The 14,927-nt window shown below is 49.3% G+C and overlaps 1 protein-coding gene across 4 annotated transcripts; it reads left to right on the top strand.

The window, feature by feature from the left end:
* The first annotated feature begins 4,270 nt into the window (after positions 1-4,270).
* Positions 4,271-13,679, top strand: Pif1 (PIF1 5'-to-3' DNA helicase). 4 transcript variants are annotated; one of them, XM_075965476.1, is made up of 13 exons: positions 4,271-4,307; positions 4,662-5,477; positions 6,068-6,200; positions 6,287-6,412; positions 6,491-6,644; positions 6,748-6,862; positions 6,984-7,090; positions 8,450-8,589; positions 8,860-8,966; positions 10,157-10,244; positions 10,346-10,491; positions 11,959-12,150; positions 12,313-13,679. In XM_075965476.1, exons 2-13 carry the CDS (start codon positions 4,932-4,934, stop codon positions 12,379-12,381), a joined length of 1,923 nt encoding a protein of 640 aa, XP_075821591.1. In that variant the 5' UTR covers positions 4,271-4,307; positions 4,662-4,931; the 3' UTR covers positions 12,382-13,679. The 4 variants fall into 4 exon arrangements, with proteins under 4 accessions (XP_075821591.1, XP_075821594.1, XP_075821593.1 ...); XM_075965478.1 differs by having other exon boundaries at positions 4,281-4,307; positions 4,855-5,477; XM_075965477.1 differs by having other exon boundaries at positions 4,283-4,367.
* Positions 13,680-14,927: the final 1,248 nt, after the last annotated feature.

Genomic DNA, 14,927 nt, shown 5'->3' with positions numbered 1-14,927 from the left:
AAGTTTCAGTGGTAGGTGAGGAGGGCATCAAAGATAGGGTGTAGGTTTTCAACTGGAGCCCCAAATGTTAGTGCTATTTTAGTGGAGGAAGGCAGGAGAAAAGCAGGTGTGTTCGGGAGCAGTGGAGAAGACTAAAAAGCTCTATTCTGGAAAAAGTGAGTTTGCCATGCCTATTGGTGTTTTGCATCAAGATATATCAGAAAGCTGAGTGAAGATGGGCAAGCTCGGGTAAGATATTGGTAGTCAGCAAATGGAAATTAAGTCATTAAATTAAAGAGACAGGGACAGAGGTGTGTATGGGAGAGGGGAGAAGGGGGCAAAGAGGCAGAGGTTGTAGGGGAAGGGAGGGGGAGAAGCTGTACAAAGTGAGGTCCTACTCTGTTTGGGGATTGTGTTTATGTGGGGGGGGGCTTTGCTTTTGAAATTGGGTCTCACACCCTAGCGTAGCTTCTACCTCAGTGTCTGAAGGGCGATTAGGGAGGCATGAGCCACTGTGCCTGGTTTGGGCTCTGGAAGCTACAAAAATCATAAAATTAATATTCTGTACTCGTTCATCTCTTCTAATCACACTTCGCAAGCTTCGGATTTCAGAAGAGGGAAGGCAAAGACTTGGAGAGAAAGGATCCTAAGGTCTCGGAGGGGTGGGGCTCTCGTTAGTATCACATGATACCGCCCTTTGCTAAAGTTACAGTTGTTTCTTTAGAGCGGACTGGGACCTTGCTGTGGGAGAGAACGGGTAAAACCTGGAAAGAGTTCTACAAGAGGAAATTTTATAAGGGAGAAACCCCTCCCTTCAAGTGTGTGCCTCCAACCCTGGACTGGGGTTTACAAAAGGAAATTCAAAAGCAGCTTTGTGCCTCCCTCGAAACTGACCTCAACCCTAGCAGCAAGTCGAGCCTCGCAGATGCGCATTACAACCCAAAGCGCAAAGAAGGAAGTTGGATCGCAGATCTGAGGGCTTCCTCTGGTTCCGCCCCTCGCGTCCGTCAATCAAGACCTAAATGACAGAACTGCCAAACTAGGGCGGGCAGGAGGGCGAATCCAAGGAACGTTAATTCTCCACAGTGACCAAATTGAGCTCTGGGGTTTCCTTTGCTACAAGGACTCGCTGTTGTTGCTTTTACAAAAACTTAGGTGGGAAAATTGTCTAACACGTTCAAATAATACCGAATAGTACCTAGAATATCCCAGAATTCCTTGCCCACGTGCTTATTTAAAAGACATTAAAATACAAGTCAGAAGACTCAGATGATTGGATTGGAGAATTGGTTTACAGAGGACCTGGGTTCCATTTAGAGCACCCACAAGGTGGCTCACAACCATCTGTAACTCTAGTTCCAGGTGATCCAAAGCCCTCTTCTGACCTCAGCAGACACATGGTACACATTCAGGCAAAACACACACACAAAATAAAATGCGTCAATCTAATAGTTAAAACAAACAAACAGCCGGGCTATGGTGGCACAGGCCTTTAATCACAACTCTCAGGTAGCAAAGGCAGAAGGATCTCTCTTGAGTTCAAGGCTAGCCTGGTCTACAGAGTGAGTTCCAGGACAGCCAGGGCTACACAGAGAAATTCTGCCTCAAAAACAACAACAACAACAACAACAACAACAAAACACACACACCAAAGAAAACAAAATAGTGGTACTGTAGGTGTTTCTCAGTGGTAGAGCACTTGACCAGCATGTGTGAGACCATGGCTTTTATCACTAACACACACATATATACATGTATATATGTGTGTGTGTGTGTGTGTGTATATATATATATATATATATATATATATATATATATATGTATGCATGTCTGTGTGTGTGTATACATACACACAAAGTAAGCTCTCATCTGGGTGGTGATGGTGCACACCTTCAATCCCAGCACTTGGGAGGCAGAGGCAAACAGGACTCTGTGAGTTCAAGGCCAGCCTGGTTTAAAAAGTGAGTTCCAGGACAACCAGGGCTGTTACACAGAGAAATCCTGTCTCAAAAACAAAGTTACAGGGCTGGAGAGATGGCTCAAAGGTTAAGAGCATTGCCTGCTCTTCCAAAGGTCCTGAGTTCAATTTCCAGCAACCACATGGTGGCTCACAACCATCTGTAACGAGATCTGGTGCCCCCTTCTGGCCTGCAGGCATGCACACAGACAGAATATTGTATACATAATAAATAAATAAATTTAAAAAAACAAAATTACAATTGTGGGGATGGGGGGTGCAAATGTGGAGGTCAAAGGACAACTTAGGAGGTTAGTTCTCTCCTTCAACCATATCCGTCCCTGGGATCAATTCAGGTTGTCAGGTTTGGTGGCAGGTGCCCTTTCCTGATGGGTCACCGCTTGCGTCTTTGTGGCAGGTGCTTTTACCTGATGGACCACCGCTTGTGTTCTACTGTAAAATTCTTTTAACCTTTTTGCTTTGTATTTGCTTGAATATTTTCATAATAAAATGTTTGAGTACCAGGGTCTGAGAATAAAAAATTGCAAATTTTTGTTTCAGTAGGTATAAAGTTTCTATGTGAGATGGTGAAAAAGTCTTTTAAATTTTTAATATTTATTTAATTATATATGTGTATATGAGTGCTTTTCCTACATACTTGTATGTGTACAGAGGATGTTGGATTCTTTGGAATAGAAGGTTATGAACCAATATGTAAATGCTGAGAACAAGTACTTTTAACCTCTGAGCTGTTTCTCCAGTTCTGATGAAAAAGTTTTGAGGGTTGGAGAGATGGCTCAGTAGTAAAGAACACATTTTGCTTTTTTAAATTTATTTATTATGTATATAGTGTTCTGGGATGTATGCCTACATGCCAGAAGAGGGCACCAAATCTTACTGTAGATGGCTGAGTCACCATGTGCTGGGAATTGAACTCTGAACCTCTGGAAGAGCAACTAGTAATCTTAACCTCTGAGTCATCTCTCCAGCCCCACATGTTGGTTTTGCATGGGACCTAGGTTCAATTTCCAGAACTCATATGGTGGCTCCCAACCATCAGTTTCAAGGCATTCGACAGGTACCCAAGTGGTTCATATGCAGGCAAAACATTCATACACATAAAGAAGAAACAGCTTTGCATGTAGAATGTAACTGTGGTTGTACATGTTGCACCTCCTAACTAGCTGGTCATGGTGGTGGATGTATGAGGTCACATTTAGATGGACGCAGAAAGATTAGAAACCCAGTGTCATGTCCCTGCAAGTAGCAACTTTGAGAAGTTTGAGGTCAGCATTGGATACATGATATCCTGAAAGGGGGAGGGAGAGGAAAGGGGGCAGTTTAGTCTGTTAGTGGTTGTCATTATCTGTAAAATGAGGTGGCTTGACTCACCTAGAAGATCCCTTCCAGCTATGTAATTTCAAACTTCAGTGAGGGAAAAATAATAATTAAAAGTAAGTTTTCAAAACTGGATTATGTCAGGTGCCTGTAGTCACAGTTTCCTAGGGGCCTGAAGAAGGAGGATCCATTAAACCCTGGAATTCAAGACCAGCCTACACAATGTAGCAAGACCCCAACTGAAAAAGATTAAATTCTCTGAGTGCAACAAGAGGAATAAGAATTCCCTGAACGCCGGGCGGTGGTGGCGCACGCCTTTAATCCCAGCACCCGGGAGGCAGAGGCAGGTGGATGATCTCTGTGAGTTCGAGACCAACCTGGTCTACAGAGCTAGTTCCAGGACAGGCTCCAAAGCCACAGAGAAACCCTGTCTCAAAACAAACAAACAAAAAAAAAATTCCCTGAAGACAAGGAGTTGCTGGCTACCCTCTTGACACTTGACACTGGTCTTAAAAGTCTTTATCCAAGAGATAAGTGTATAGAATAATTCTTAGGAGGGCAGAGAAGAGTGAAAAAAATTAGGGAACAAGGAAGCAGACTTGGCTGGCAAGTGAATGGCCTGCCCTGAAGACTACAATGGTTCTGTGGGTGGGTTCAGGGTGTGCAAAGGACGAGGGAGATTTTCCTTAAAGCACGTCACAGAACAGGACAGTGTTAATAGAAGGGTTCTCAAATCTTCAGAGCCGCTTTGGGTGACAGTACGCCTCGCGCGGCGCAGCCACAGTCACTTTCCTACCCCACCACGCCCACTCGTGTAACTCCAAAACGCGTGCTACTCCAACAAGATAAGCTCAGAGTCAAAAAGCCCAGGAAAGGCCCTCCCGTGGCCACGCCCCCACCCCTGATTGGCTAGAGAATTTAAAGACCAGGCCGGCGATAGGGTGATTTTTCTATTTCTAGTATTTGAATGTTCTCAGTACTGTAGCTTTGCTGCCGGCCGGTTCTGATCGGCTTTTTCCTCCGAAAGCAACAAGTGAGTTGGATCCCTGAGGTAGGAGGCAAAGAACGTGATTATTTTAGGGATTCCCTCCGGGTAAGGTACAGATGAGTGGGTCGGACGGGGAGACAATGGATTGCTGGGTCCGGAGGTTTCATAAATTCCCAAGCTAAGAATTCATCCTTTCCGAAGCACGGGAATCATTCTGACCCTGATACTTACTAATTGGTGTATGAAGGGGATGTGCCTGTCTCAGCCTGTTTCCACCTTCAGCCAGTTTCCTTCCCATCGCCCTGCTTCCTTTACGAAGGTCCGGTAGTGACCTGCGTAGGACTCTTCAAACAGGCTTCCTTTCTGAGCAGGAATCACTTTATGATGTGGTCATTGCAGGATAACAGAGGCTTGCCAGCCCTACGTGCATTTGATGTCACCTTCCACTGCCCCGAGAACTGCAGCAGAGGACATTTCTAGAGTGTTTTCGCCTCGCTCCTGAGTGCTTGTAGTATCTTGGTGGCTCCTTCTGTTACCAGTGACAACCTCTTCACCCTAAGTGTTCTGGACAGGTTTTTTTGTTTTTTTTAAGTTACGGCGTCCATACCACCTATAACATCCCGATTTTCCGTGTGCTCCGGTCTCCGCAAGCCTACAGAGACAGTGGAGATGCTTTCTAGCACCCAGGCGGCCACCGGTGAACGTGACGACGCGGAGCTGCGGTGCCGGGTGGCCGTGGAGGAGCTGAGTCCTGGAGGGCAGCCTCGCAAGCGCCAGGCCCTGCGCACTGCCGAGCTGAGCCTAGGCCGAAACGAACGCCGAGAATTAATGCTGCGACTGCAGGCGCCGGGACCTGCGGGGCGGCCACGCTGCTTCCCGCTGCGGGCCGTGCGCCTCTTCACCCGCTTCGCTGCTGCCGGGCGCAGCACGCTGAGGCTCCCCGCCGATGGCGCCCCCCGCGCTGGCTCAGTGCAGCTGCTGCTCTCCGACTGTCCCCCGGAGCGTTTGCGCCGCTTCCTGCGCACGCTGCGCCTGAAGCTGGAGGCGGCCCCGGGACCAGGACCTGCCTCTGCCCGCGAGCAGCTGCTCGGCCCGAGGCCCCGAGACTTTGTCACTATCAGTCCAGTGCAACCGGAGGAACTGCGGCGTGCTGTGGCCAACCGGGCTCCAGATTCGGCGTTGGAGAAGCGATCAACGGAATCAAAGCCTAGTACGGTGAGGACCAGAAAGGGAGTCGGTGTGCTACTGTTGAGATAGAAGAGACCCAGGAGGCCCAAGGTTGGGGGAAGATGGTGTATTAAGGGGACCGCTGGTGATCTGAAATGCCAGTCGTACATCTGAGTATGATGACAGGGACGTGGAAATCGTCCATGCTTCCCCGCCAGTAATTCCCGAGATTGGGATAAATTGTGAACTGGAAACTGTGGTCCAGGCAGGCCACATTCAAAGAGAAAGCTGCAGAGAAGACTAGGCAAGGAAATTTAAGAAGGAAAAATGGGTATTACAGCCTCCAGAGAGAGGAACTTTCAGAGAATGGAACTGATAATAGTCCAGTCGCCATCAGGCGGGTCTGACAGAGCTTATAGATTCGATCAGAGATGGTCACCACTCTAAGATGCCTGGCACTGAATTGGCGAAAAGCCAGAGGTGGAGGCTAGTATTTGTTGGGACGAACTCCAGACGAACCAGACCTGCTCAAAAGTTCGAAGTGAAGTTAACAGCAAGGCAAAGGGCTGTCATGCAATGTAATTCATATAGACCAAGCAGCATGGCAGGAGGTTCTGAGAGAGCCCTGTTCCTCCCAGGAAGCTCCAAGGTGGCCCCTGCCTGTGAAGAAGCTGAACATGCACCCCAACAAACGGAAGCTTTCTGAGGAGCAGGCAGCTGTGCTGAGGATGGTCCTGAAAGGCCAGAGCATCTTCTTCACAGGGAGTGCAGGTACCAGAGACAGCATGGGTGGAGCTGGGGAGCAGCTCTAGGGTGGCGGGGAGCAGCAGCCAACCCTGACTCTGCCTACTGCCCAGGGACAGGAAAGTCCTATTTGCTGAAGCACATCCTGGGCTCCCTGCCCCCTACTGGCACAGTGGCCACTGCCAGCACTGGGGTGGCAGCCTGCCACATCGGGGGCACCACCCTGCACGCCTTTGCAGGTAAGTAAGAGCCTATGGGAAAGGAGGAGAGATCAAAGGGTTGGGGTTTCAGCAAAGACTGAAGAGTGTCCCTCTTAGGCATTGGCTCAGGCCAGGCTCCCCTGGACCAGTGTGTGGCCCTGGCTAACCGGCCAGGTGTGCGGCAGGGCTGGCTGAACTGCCAACGGTTGGTCATTGATGAGATCTCCATGGTAGAGGCAGACTTGTTTGACAAGTTGGAAGCTGTGGCCAGGTCAGTATGGACAGCAAGGGCAGTCTCTGGAGTTTGAATCTGGTAATGGTCCCAAGGAGCCTCCCCATCCAACCTCTCTAGAGCACTCTCTGCCCCTACCCAGAGCTGTCCGGCAACAGAAGAAACCATTTGGAGGGATCCAGCTCATCATCTGTGGGGACTTCCTACAGTTGCCACCAGTGACCAAAGGCTCCCAGCACCCTCGATTCTGCTTCCAGGTACTGCTCACACCCTGGCCCCTGACCTGTGCTTTTGGGGGAGTGACAACCTGACTCTGACCCTATGCTTCCGGGGGAGTCTTCTTTGCTCCATGGCTTAACCTCTCCCCTTCCCCACTAGGCCAAGAGCTGGAGGAGGTGTGTGCCAGTGACTCTGGAGCTGACTGAGGTGTGGAGACAGGCAGATCAGACCTTCATCTCTCTGCTGCAAGCTGTGAGGCTGGGCAGGTGGGTACTGGGAAAGGGGCCATGGGTTGAGGAAGCGAGGATGGTTTGCTTGGGGGTGGCAGGCCTGCTGTAGCCTAGACTGGTCTAGAAGTGGCTGTGTGGCCAAGGATGACCTTGAACTACTGATCCTCTAGCCTCCACCCCCTCAGTCCTAGAATTTTCAGGCTGTGGTAACCACACCTGGCCCAGGGAAATGGGAGAGATGCTTCTCCTCTGGAGCAAACGGTATATACAGGAAAATAAGATTTGGATAGGGCACTGGATAACTTAGGATGAAATCTAGTCAAGAATGTTATGGCATTGGGCCATAACATACAGGCTGAGGTACTATAGTGAGTTTGAGGCCAACCTGGGCTGTTTAGGGGGGACACTACCTCAAAAACAAAACAAAACAAAATGAAAAAAGCTAAGCCAAACCAAGCAACAAACCTACCACCTTTACCATACCTCACATAGAAGCATAGGCTAGCAGGCTGGGGAGATGGTTCAATCAGTTAAGCACGTGCACCTGCGTTTGGAATCCGAATCCCCAGTGCCCATGTAAAAAGCTGAGGGTTGACAGCACACGCCTATAAATCCCTGTGCTGGGGAGGTCAGACAGGAGAATGCCTGACCTGGTGAGTAAGCTTCAGACTCAGTGAGAGACCTGTAAGCAATAAAAGAGATAAAGTGCTGGGCATAATGGCACAGGCCTTTCATCCCAGCACTCTGGAGACAGAGGTAGGCTTCTGTCATCTCGAGGCCATCCTGGTCTACAAAGTGAGTTCCAGGATGGAGAGAGCTAAATAATGAGACCCTGTCTCCGGGGGTTGAAAGAAAAAAAATGGCTAAAAGTAAAACATTTACTTCCAGCCTGTGAAATGTGAGCACTCTTCACACACACACACACACACACACGCACGGGAGAAAAAAAAAGAAAAAATACTCAGGCTAGCTATTTCAGCCAAGGCAGTAGGCAAGTGGCTAGAAGATTGCACCCTAAAGGCCAGTCTGATGATAGGAAAGACTAGTATTACAGGGTGTCAACACCAGTGTCTTGTTCCAGGCCTGCAAACCTCTGGCCCGAGCTCACTCATGATAATCCTGCTTCTTCAGGAGAGCCGTGGCTTCAGAGGTGGCTGATTCCTCTCAGGGCACACACAGGAATAGCTCCACTTGCATTCAGAGTCCAGCATCCCTAGCCCCATGCCCACAGTCCACATCTGAGGGAAAAGTAGACCGGCTGGGGGTTGGATAGCAGCAAATCCTGTCCTGGTACCCTTTTAGGGTTCCAAGGCTTTGCCTGTGCAGCAGACCATTCTGCCCCCACCTTTTCTGGTGTCCAGGGGATCTCTAGTCTGACAGTTGCAGCCCCCACAGATGTTCAGATGAAGTGACCCGCCAGCTCAGGGCCACAGCTGCCCACAAGGTGGGAAGAGATGGAATTGTAGCCACGAGACTCTGCACCCACCAGGATGATGTGGCCCTTACCAATGAGAGGCGGCTGAAGGAGCTTCCAGGTAAACAGAAGGCTTGGGCCTGGCGAAACCAACTGGGAGGGCCATCAGAACAGGTGTGACCCCCCCCCCAACATCCCCAGAAAACTGGGCCCAAGCTCTATGTGCATTTACAGGTGGAACTATGACCCAAACACCGTGGTGAGCTGATTCCAAGGTTGCAACTGAGCTGTCCCCAGCCCATCCCTGCAACCGTCTTGATCTAATACAGTTTTGGAAGCTGAGTCACAAGTCAATACTATATAACCTGTTTTCCCAATTCTCCTTTTTCAGGTGAGGTACACAGCTTTGAGGCTATAGACAGTGACCCTGAGCTATCCCGGACCCTGGATGCCCAGTGTCCCGTTAGCCGTGTCCTTCAGTTAAAGCTGGGGGCTCAGGTGAGTAAGAAACGGTGGTGGGGGCTGGATCTCTGATTATTAAGGCTCTAGCAGGGCCACTTGACAGTGATGGACCTACTGTGACCACTTTCCCCCACTTTTCTGTCTTCAGCCCCTTTTCTCTTCAACATCAAGAGCCCTGTTGAGCAATGCCACTTTGGGCAAGTCCCTTTTCCTTACTGAGTTCAGTTCCCAGGTAGAATGTCTGCCCCATGATGGTCTACAGTAGTCTACCTCACAGATGGGCAAGAATGGTAAATTTTCCTCAGTGTCCATTGGGCACCCATGGGGAAATGCAAGCATTATAGCTGAAAGAGGTGGCAGGAGCTAGTATCATTCCTCAAGATTTGTGGTCTTCTTAGCAGACATAATCCCTCTCTCTCTCTCTTTTTTTTTTTTAAACAGGATAACCAAATAGCTAAGCTGGCCTGGAACTTGTTAAAGTTGACCAGGCTGGCCTTGAACTCATAGAAATCCGCCTGTTTCTGTTCCCAAGTGCTGTCTTTTTTTTTTTAAATATTTATTTATTTATTATGTATACAATATTCTGTGTGTATGTCTTAAGGCCAGAAGAGGGCACCAGACCTCATTACAGATGGTTGTGAGCCACCATGTGGTTGCTGGGAATTGAACTCGGGACCTTTGGAAGAGCAGGCAATGCTCTTAACCTCTGAGCCATCTCTCCAGCCCCCCCCCCAAGTGCTGTCTTAAAGGTGTGCGCCACCACACCCAGCCGGGCCTAGTTCTTCTTAAAGTCCTGTGATACAGATGACCCTCCTTGCTTTACCACCTTCTTGCCAGGCGATTTGATGAAGTCGAAACTCTTTTGACACAGATAAGGTCACAATAGTTGCAGGAAAACAGGCAGCTTGTCTGAGAGGTCAGTCAGTTAGGGTTACACTAAGAATTGGGACTCAGCTGAGTGGTGGTGAAGCTTTTTAATCCCAGCACTCAGGAGGCAGAGGCAGATGGATCTCTGAGTTCGAAGCCAGCCTGGTCTACAGAGCGAGTGCTAGGACAGGCTCCAAAGCTACAGGGAAACCCTGTCTCAAAAAAAAAAAAAAAAAGAAAAAAAAAGAATTGGGACTCAACTCAGTAATAACCCCCATTTTCTCTCTGAATCCTAACTGCCAGAGAGGAATCAGGCACAGGGAGGCTCCCTCTCCATCCCTGCACTTCTTCCTCCACAGGTCATGTTGGTGAAGAACTTGTCAGTGTCTCGGGGCTTGGTGAATGGAGCCCGGGGAGTGGTAGTTGGGTTTGAGTCAGAAGGAAGAGGTCAGTGATGATGGAGGGGGGTTGTACTCTTTGGCTTTATTTCATGGCAGGACAGACCCCATAGGGTGGCTGTCTCCATGCCTTCTTCGTGTCTTCCTCAGGGCTTCCCCAGGTACGGTTCCTGTGTGGTGTCACTGAGGTCATCCGCACTGACCGCTGGACAGTACAAGTCACTGGGGGTCAGTTCCTCAGCCGGCAGCAGCTTCCCTTACAGCTGGCCTGGGCAATGTCCATCCACAAAAGCCAGGTGACTTACCCAGTGCAGGGGTGGGCAAAACAGAGCAGAGAGTGGGCGGGTAATGCTGGGACATTCTGGAATATGTCTTAAAGGTTTTAGGGGGATTGAATAGCCCCTGGATGGAATATTCCAGTTCAGAAGCAAAATAAATCTACCAAAGCCGGGCGGTGGTGGCGCACGCCTTTAATCCCAGCACTCGGGAGGCAGAGGCAGGCGGATCTCTGTGAGTTCGAGGCCAGCCTGGTCTACAAGAGCTAGTTCCAGCCGGGCGGTGGTGGCGCACGTCTTTAATCCCAGCACTCGGGGGGCAGAGGCAGGCGGATCTCTGGGAGTTCGAGGCCAGCCTGGTCTACAAGAGCTAGTTCCAGGACAGGCTCCAAAACCACGAGAAACCCTGTCTCGAAAAAAAAAAAACCCAAAATAAATCTACCAGTCTTCCTTCCTTTTCCCTTCTTTCCGTGGGCTCTCATGTAGCCCAGGGTAGCCTCAAACTCATTATGTAACTGTAGAGGGCCTTGAACTTCTGATCTTCCTCACTCAGTCTCCTGAAAGCTGGTTTGACAAGTATGCACCCCGCCATGCCTACTTTATGTGGGTGCTGGGGGTGGAACCCAGGCCTTCATGCCGACTAGACATGACGTCAGCTGAGTCACACCCCCAGCCCTAAACTTCTCTTTAGTGCACCTCTTAGTACATTCTTCTCCCCCTTTCTAGGCACTCGTCTGCCACTTCCTGTCCAGGACTAGAATACATTAATCCCTATAGCAACCATATGAAATGCAGATACAACTAGTAATAGTTGGTGTTATACAAGGTAGAGAACCAAGGTGCTAAAGAATCCTGTCTGGCCACACCGTTAGTGGAGAGGCCAAGGTTAGCTTGGTACAGATTTACCTCTGCACTTCTTTGTAATTGGAGGTGGAGGTTTTTTTTATCCTGACCACCCAGTCCCAAATAAACACACAAAAGCTTATATTAATTACAGAATGTTTGGCCAATAGCTCAGGCTCATTACTAACTAGTTCTTACATTTACATTTCTATTAATAACCCATTTCTATTAATCTATGTATTGCCATGTGGTTGGTGGCTTTACCGGTCCTCTGGCATCTTGCTTTCTGGGCAGCTCACTGGTATCTCTCCTTGACTCCGCCCTCCCTCCTCTCTCTATTTTCAGTTTGGCTTTCCCCATCTAGCCTTATTCTGCCTTGCTATAACGGCCAAATAGGCTTTATTATCAACCAATGAGAGAATAATAAACACAGCATACTAAAGGATTGTCCAATGGCATCTGTTTGACCATTCCTAGAGCTCTTTCTCTCACCCTGTCCCTCAACTCTTACCCTGGATTTCTGTCCCCTGCTCCCCCCCCCCACTCAGCTCTCCCTTGTTTGGGACTCTGGATGGGATGATAAAAACCATCCGGATGCAATAGACTTCAGGCTAGATTGGCTTTAACTGTCGCTTCATCACCCAGGGCATGTCTCTGGACTGTGTGGAGATCTCTCTGGGCCGCGTGTTTGCCAGCGGTCAAGCCTATGTGGCCCTCTCGAGGGCCCGCAGCCTACAGGGCCTACGCGTGCTAGACTTTGACCCCACGGTGGTTCGCTGTGACTCCCGAGTGCTGCACTTCTATGCCACCCTGCGGCAGGGCAGGGGCCTCAGTCTGGTAAGGAGTCAGCTGGGTGTGGGCAGACCCCTAGGGCAGCAAATCTTTCTGTTGACTCCTTCGGGGTGGAGGCAGAAGGAAAGAGGCAAGAGGCGTTGGCCTTCAGGCTGTGGCCCTGGAGATGGGCACAAGCCTGTGACTGGCTTTCTGGTTCTGACCTAGGAGTCCCAAGATGATGATGAGGCAAACTCAGATCTGGAGAACATGAACCCAAACCTCCGTCTCAGCTGAAAGAGAAGACAAACGGTGGACTACCCAGCTGTGGCTTCCTCCTAGGTCAAGGCCCTAGGAATAACTGGGGGAGGGGCCTGTATTTCTTCCCTCATTCAGCCTTCTGGTGGGGGGACAGGACAAGGTTTCCGACCTATTTACCAGCTTTGTCTCCGTGTCACCCCTTCCCCTGGAGAAACTACTCCCAGGGTCAGAAGTTGGAAATGGTGATGTTAGAGAGCACAAAGCTCTCTGCAAGGGCTGGACACAGGCAGAGTTCTGGGCTGTAGACTGGAGAGGCAGTGCAGACCCCACAGGCAGGGCCTGTCTTACTACATTACATTCATTTATTTAGTTTACATGTGACGATCAGAGGACAACTTGAAGGAGTTCGTGTTCTCTTTCCCCATGTGGGTCCTGGGGGTTAAATTCAGGTCATGGGCCTTGGTGGCAGGCTCTTTTATCTCGTGAACAATCTTGCCAACCCCGGGATCTGTTTTCATTTTCTTTGTGTTATTATAAATACATGAGGCTGGGTACTTTATGAAGAAAATGGTTGCCGGGCAGTGGTGGCGCACGCCTTTAATCCCAGCACTCGGGAGGCAGAGGCAGGCGGATCTCTGTGAGTTCGAGACCAGCCTGGTCTACAGAGCTAGTTCCAGGACAGGCTCCAAAACCATAGAGAAACCCTGTCTCGAAAAACCAGAAAAAAAAAAAAAAGAAAGAAAATGGTTTACTTAGCTTACAGTTCTAGATTAAGAGCAATGTCTAGCCATGTTGGGCTTCCCAGCAGCTGGTACTACACAGCAGGGGCACATGCAGGCATGATCATATAGAGACAAGCGGCAGAAGACAGCAATTCTGTGGACTGGCATTAATCCATTCCTGAGGGCGGGACCCCTTGCTTGAGTCACCTTCCGTATGCTCCATCTCTTAAGAGTTACATCATCCTGACACTGCTGCACCGGGGACCAAGCTTCCAGCACACAAACCCATAAGGAAAACCGTCCAGACCATGGCAGGAGCCTAGAGGGGATAGAGACCAGACGCAAACCCAAGATAGAAGTTTAATTACCTTCGCAGCTGAGCTCAGCCTCACACAGGCCTGAGTAAACACCTTTCTGAGCCTGTGCTGTTTTTAGGGGTTTTAGTGCTGAGGGCCCTGAAATGGATGTTCTCAGGTTGTATTTATTTAGGCCAAATAAACCCATGAATTGTGTAACTGTGCCTCCTGCCTGGTCTCTCTTCCTCACCGAGGGAGTGCACACAGAGAGCACCCTGGTGTGACGTCTGTGAGGTTTTGTTCATAGTAACTGTCATCTGAAAAACGGAGTTATCTGAAGGTGGTGACAAACAGTGGACCAACAAGGTGCACAACTGTCATCCAAAAGCTAAGACAAAGACACCCTGGAGAAGTTCTAAGTTCGGGTTCTCCCTGAGACTCTGGCTTTGACAGCCTGTCTGATCAGGAAAGAGCCATCAACAAACTACCTTCAGTTTATCAGAAAGCATGATAGAGGGGCTGGCTGGAGAGACAGCTTGCTGGTTAATAGCCTATTAATGCTCTTGCAGAGGATTGCACTTCGAGTCCGAGTACCTGTATCAGGTTATAGTTATAGCCACCTGTAACTCCAGCCTTGGGGTGCCAGAAAGGCAGGAGGTGTCGGGGGCCCCCTGAAGCTGAAGTTACAGGTGTTTGGCTTGGGTGCTGGGAATAGAACTGGGGTGTCTCTGAGATAGATATTTAAAATAAATTTTAAATATTCTATTTAGTAAAATAAATATTTTATTAAATATTTGTTTTAAATATATATTTAAAATAAATTTTAAATATTTATTATGCATACAATATTCTGTCTGTATGTCTGCAGGCCAGAAGAGGGCATCAGACCTCATTACAGATGGTTGTGAACCACCATGTGGTTGCTGGGAATTGAACTCAGGACCTTTGGAAGAGCAGGCAATACTCTTAACCACTGAGCCATCTCTCCAGCCCCTAGCAGTATACTCTTAACCACTGAGTTCTCTCTCTAGCCCTGGAAGAGATGTTTGCTTACTTCTCAGAAGACATCTGCTTAAAGATGTCTCTCCCTGAGACCATCTGGGTGCCTGGAAGTCCTCTCCTTAGCAATCTCCTTGTGAAGATGCTCCCGGAAGGCCTGGACAACAAAGGCCGGTGTTCCCTGAAGGGCTGCTGATATTCCTGCCCCTGAGGAGGTTTACAATAAACCTAGCAGTTCTTTATGGGGGGGAGGGGGCATCTAACTTAATCTCTCCTGGAATGCGTATCCCTGAGGGGTATAGTGAAACCTCACCTCAGTCAGGAGTCAAGACTCTTCACACTGAGGATGACACAGATTCGGCCACATCAACCAGGGCTTCCTGGTGGCTACTGACACCTGCAATGGCCAGCATCCACAAGCAACAATGAGGTCTGCGGAGTGAAGACGGGCAGCTTATCTAGGTGCCTCACACCCCGGTGATCCTGTCATCTTCCTGTCACTCTCTCCCCAATCTCAAGGACCCACCTTTCTGTCTTTTTCCCACGGCATCATCTCAAGGGGCGG

The sequence above is a fragment of the Microtus pennsylvanicus genome, chromosome 3, assembly GCF_037038515.1.
Source record: "Microtus pennsylvanicus isolate mMicPen1 chromosome 3, mMicPen1.hap1, whole genome shotgun sequence".
Lineage (NCBI taxonomy): Eukaryota > Metazoa > Chordata > Mammalia > Rodentia > Cricetidae > Microtus > Microtus pennsylvanicus.
Note: the sequence above shows the minus strand (reverse complement) of the source record. Positions and strands in the feature narration are given on the sequence as shown.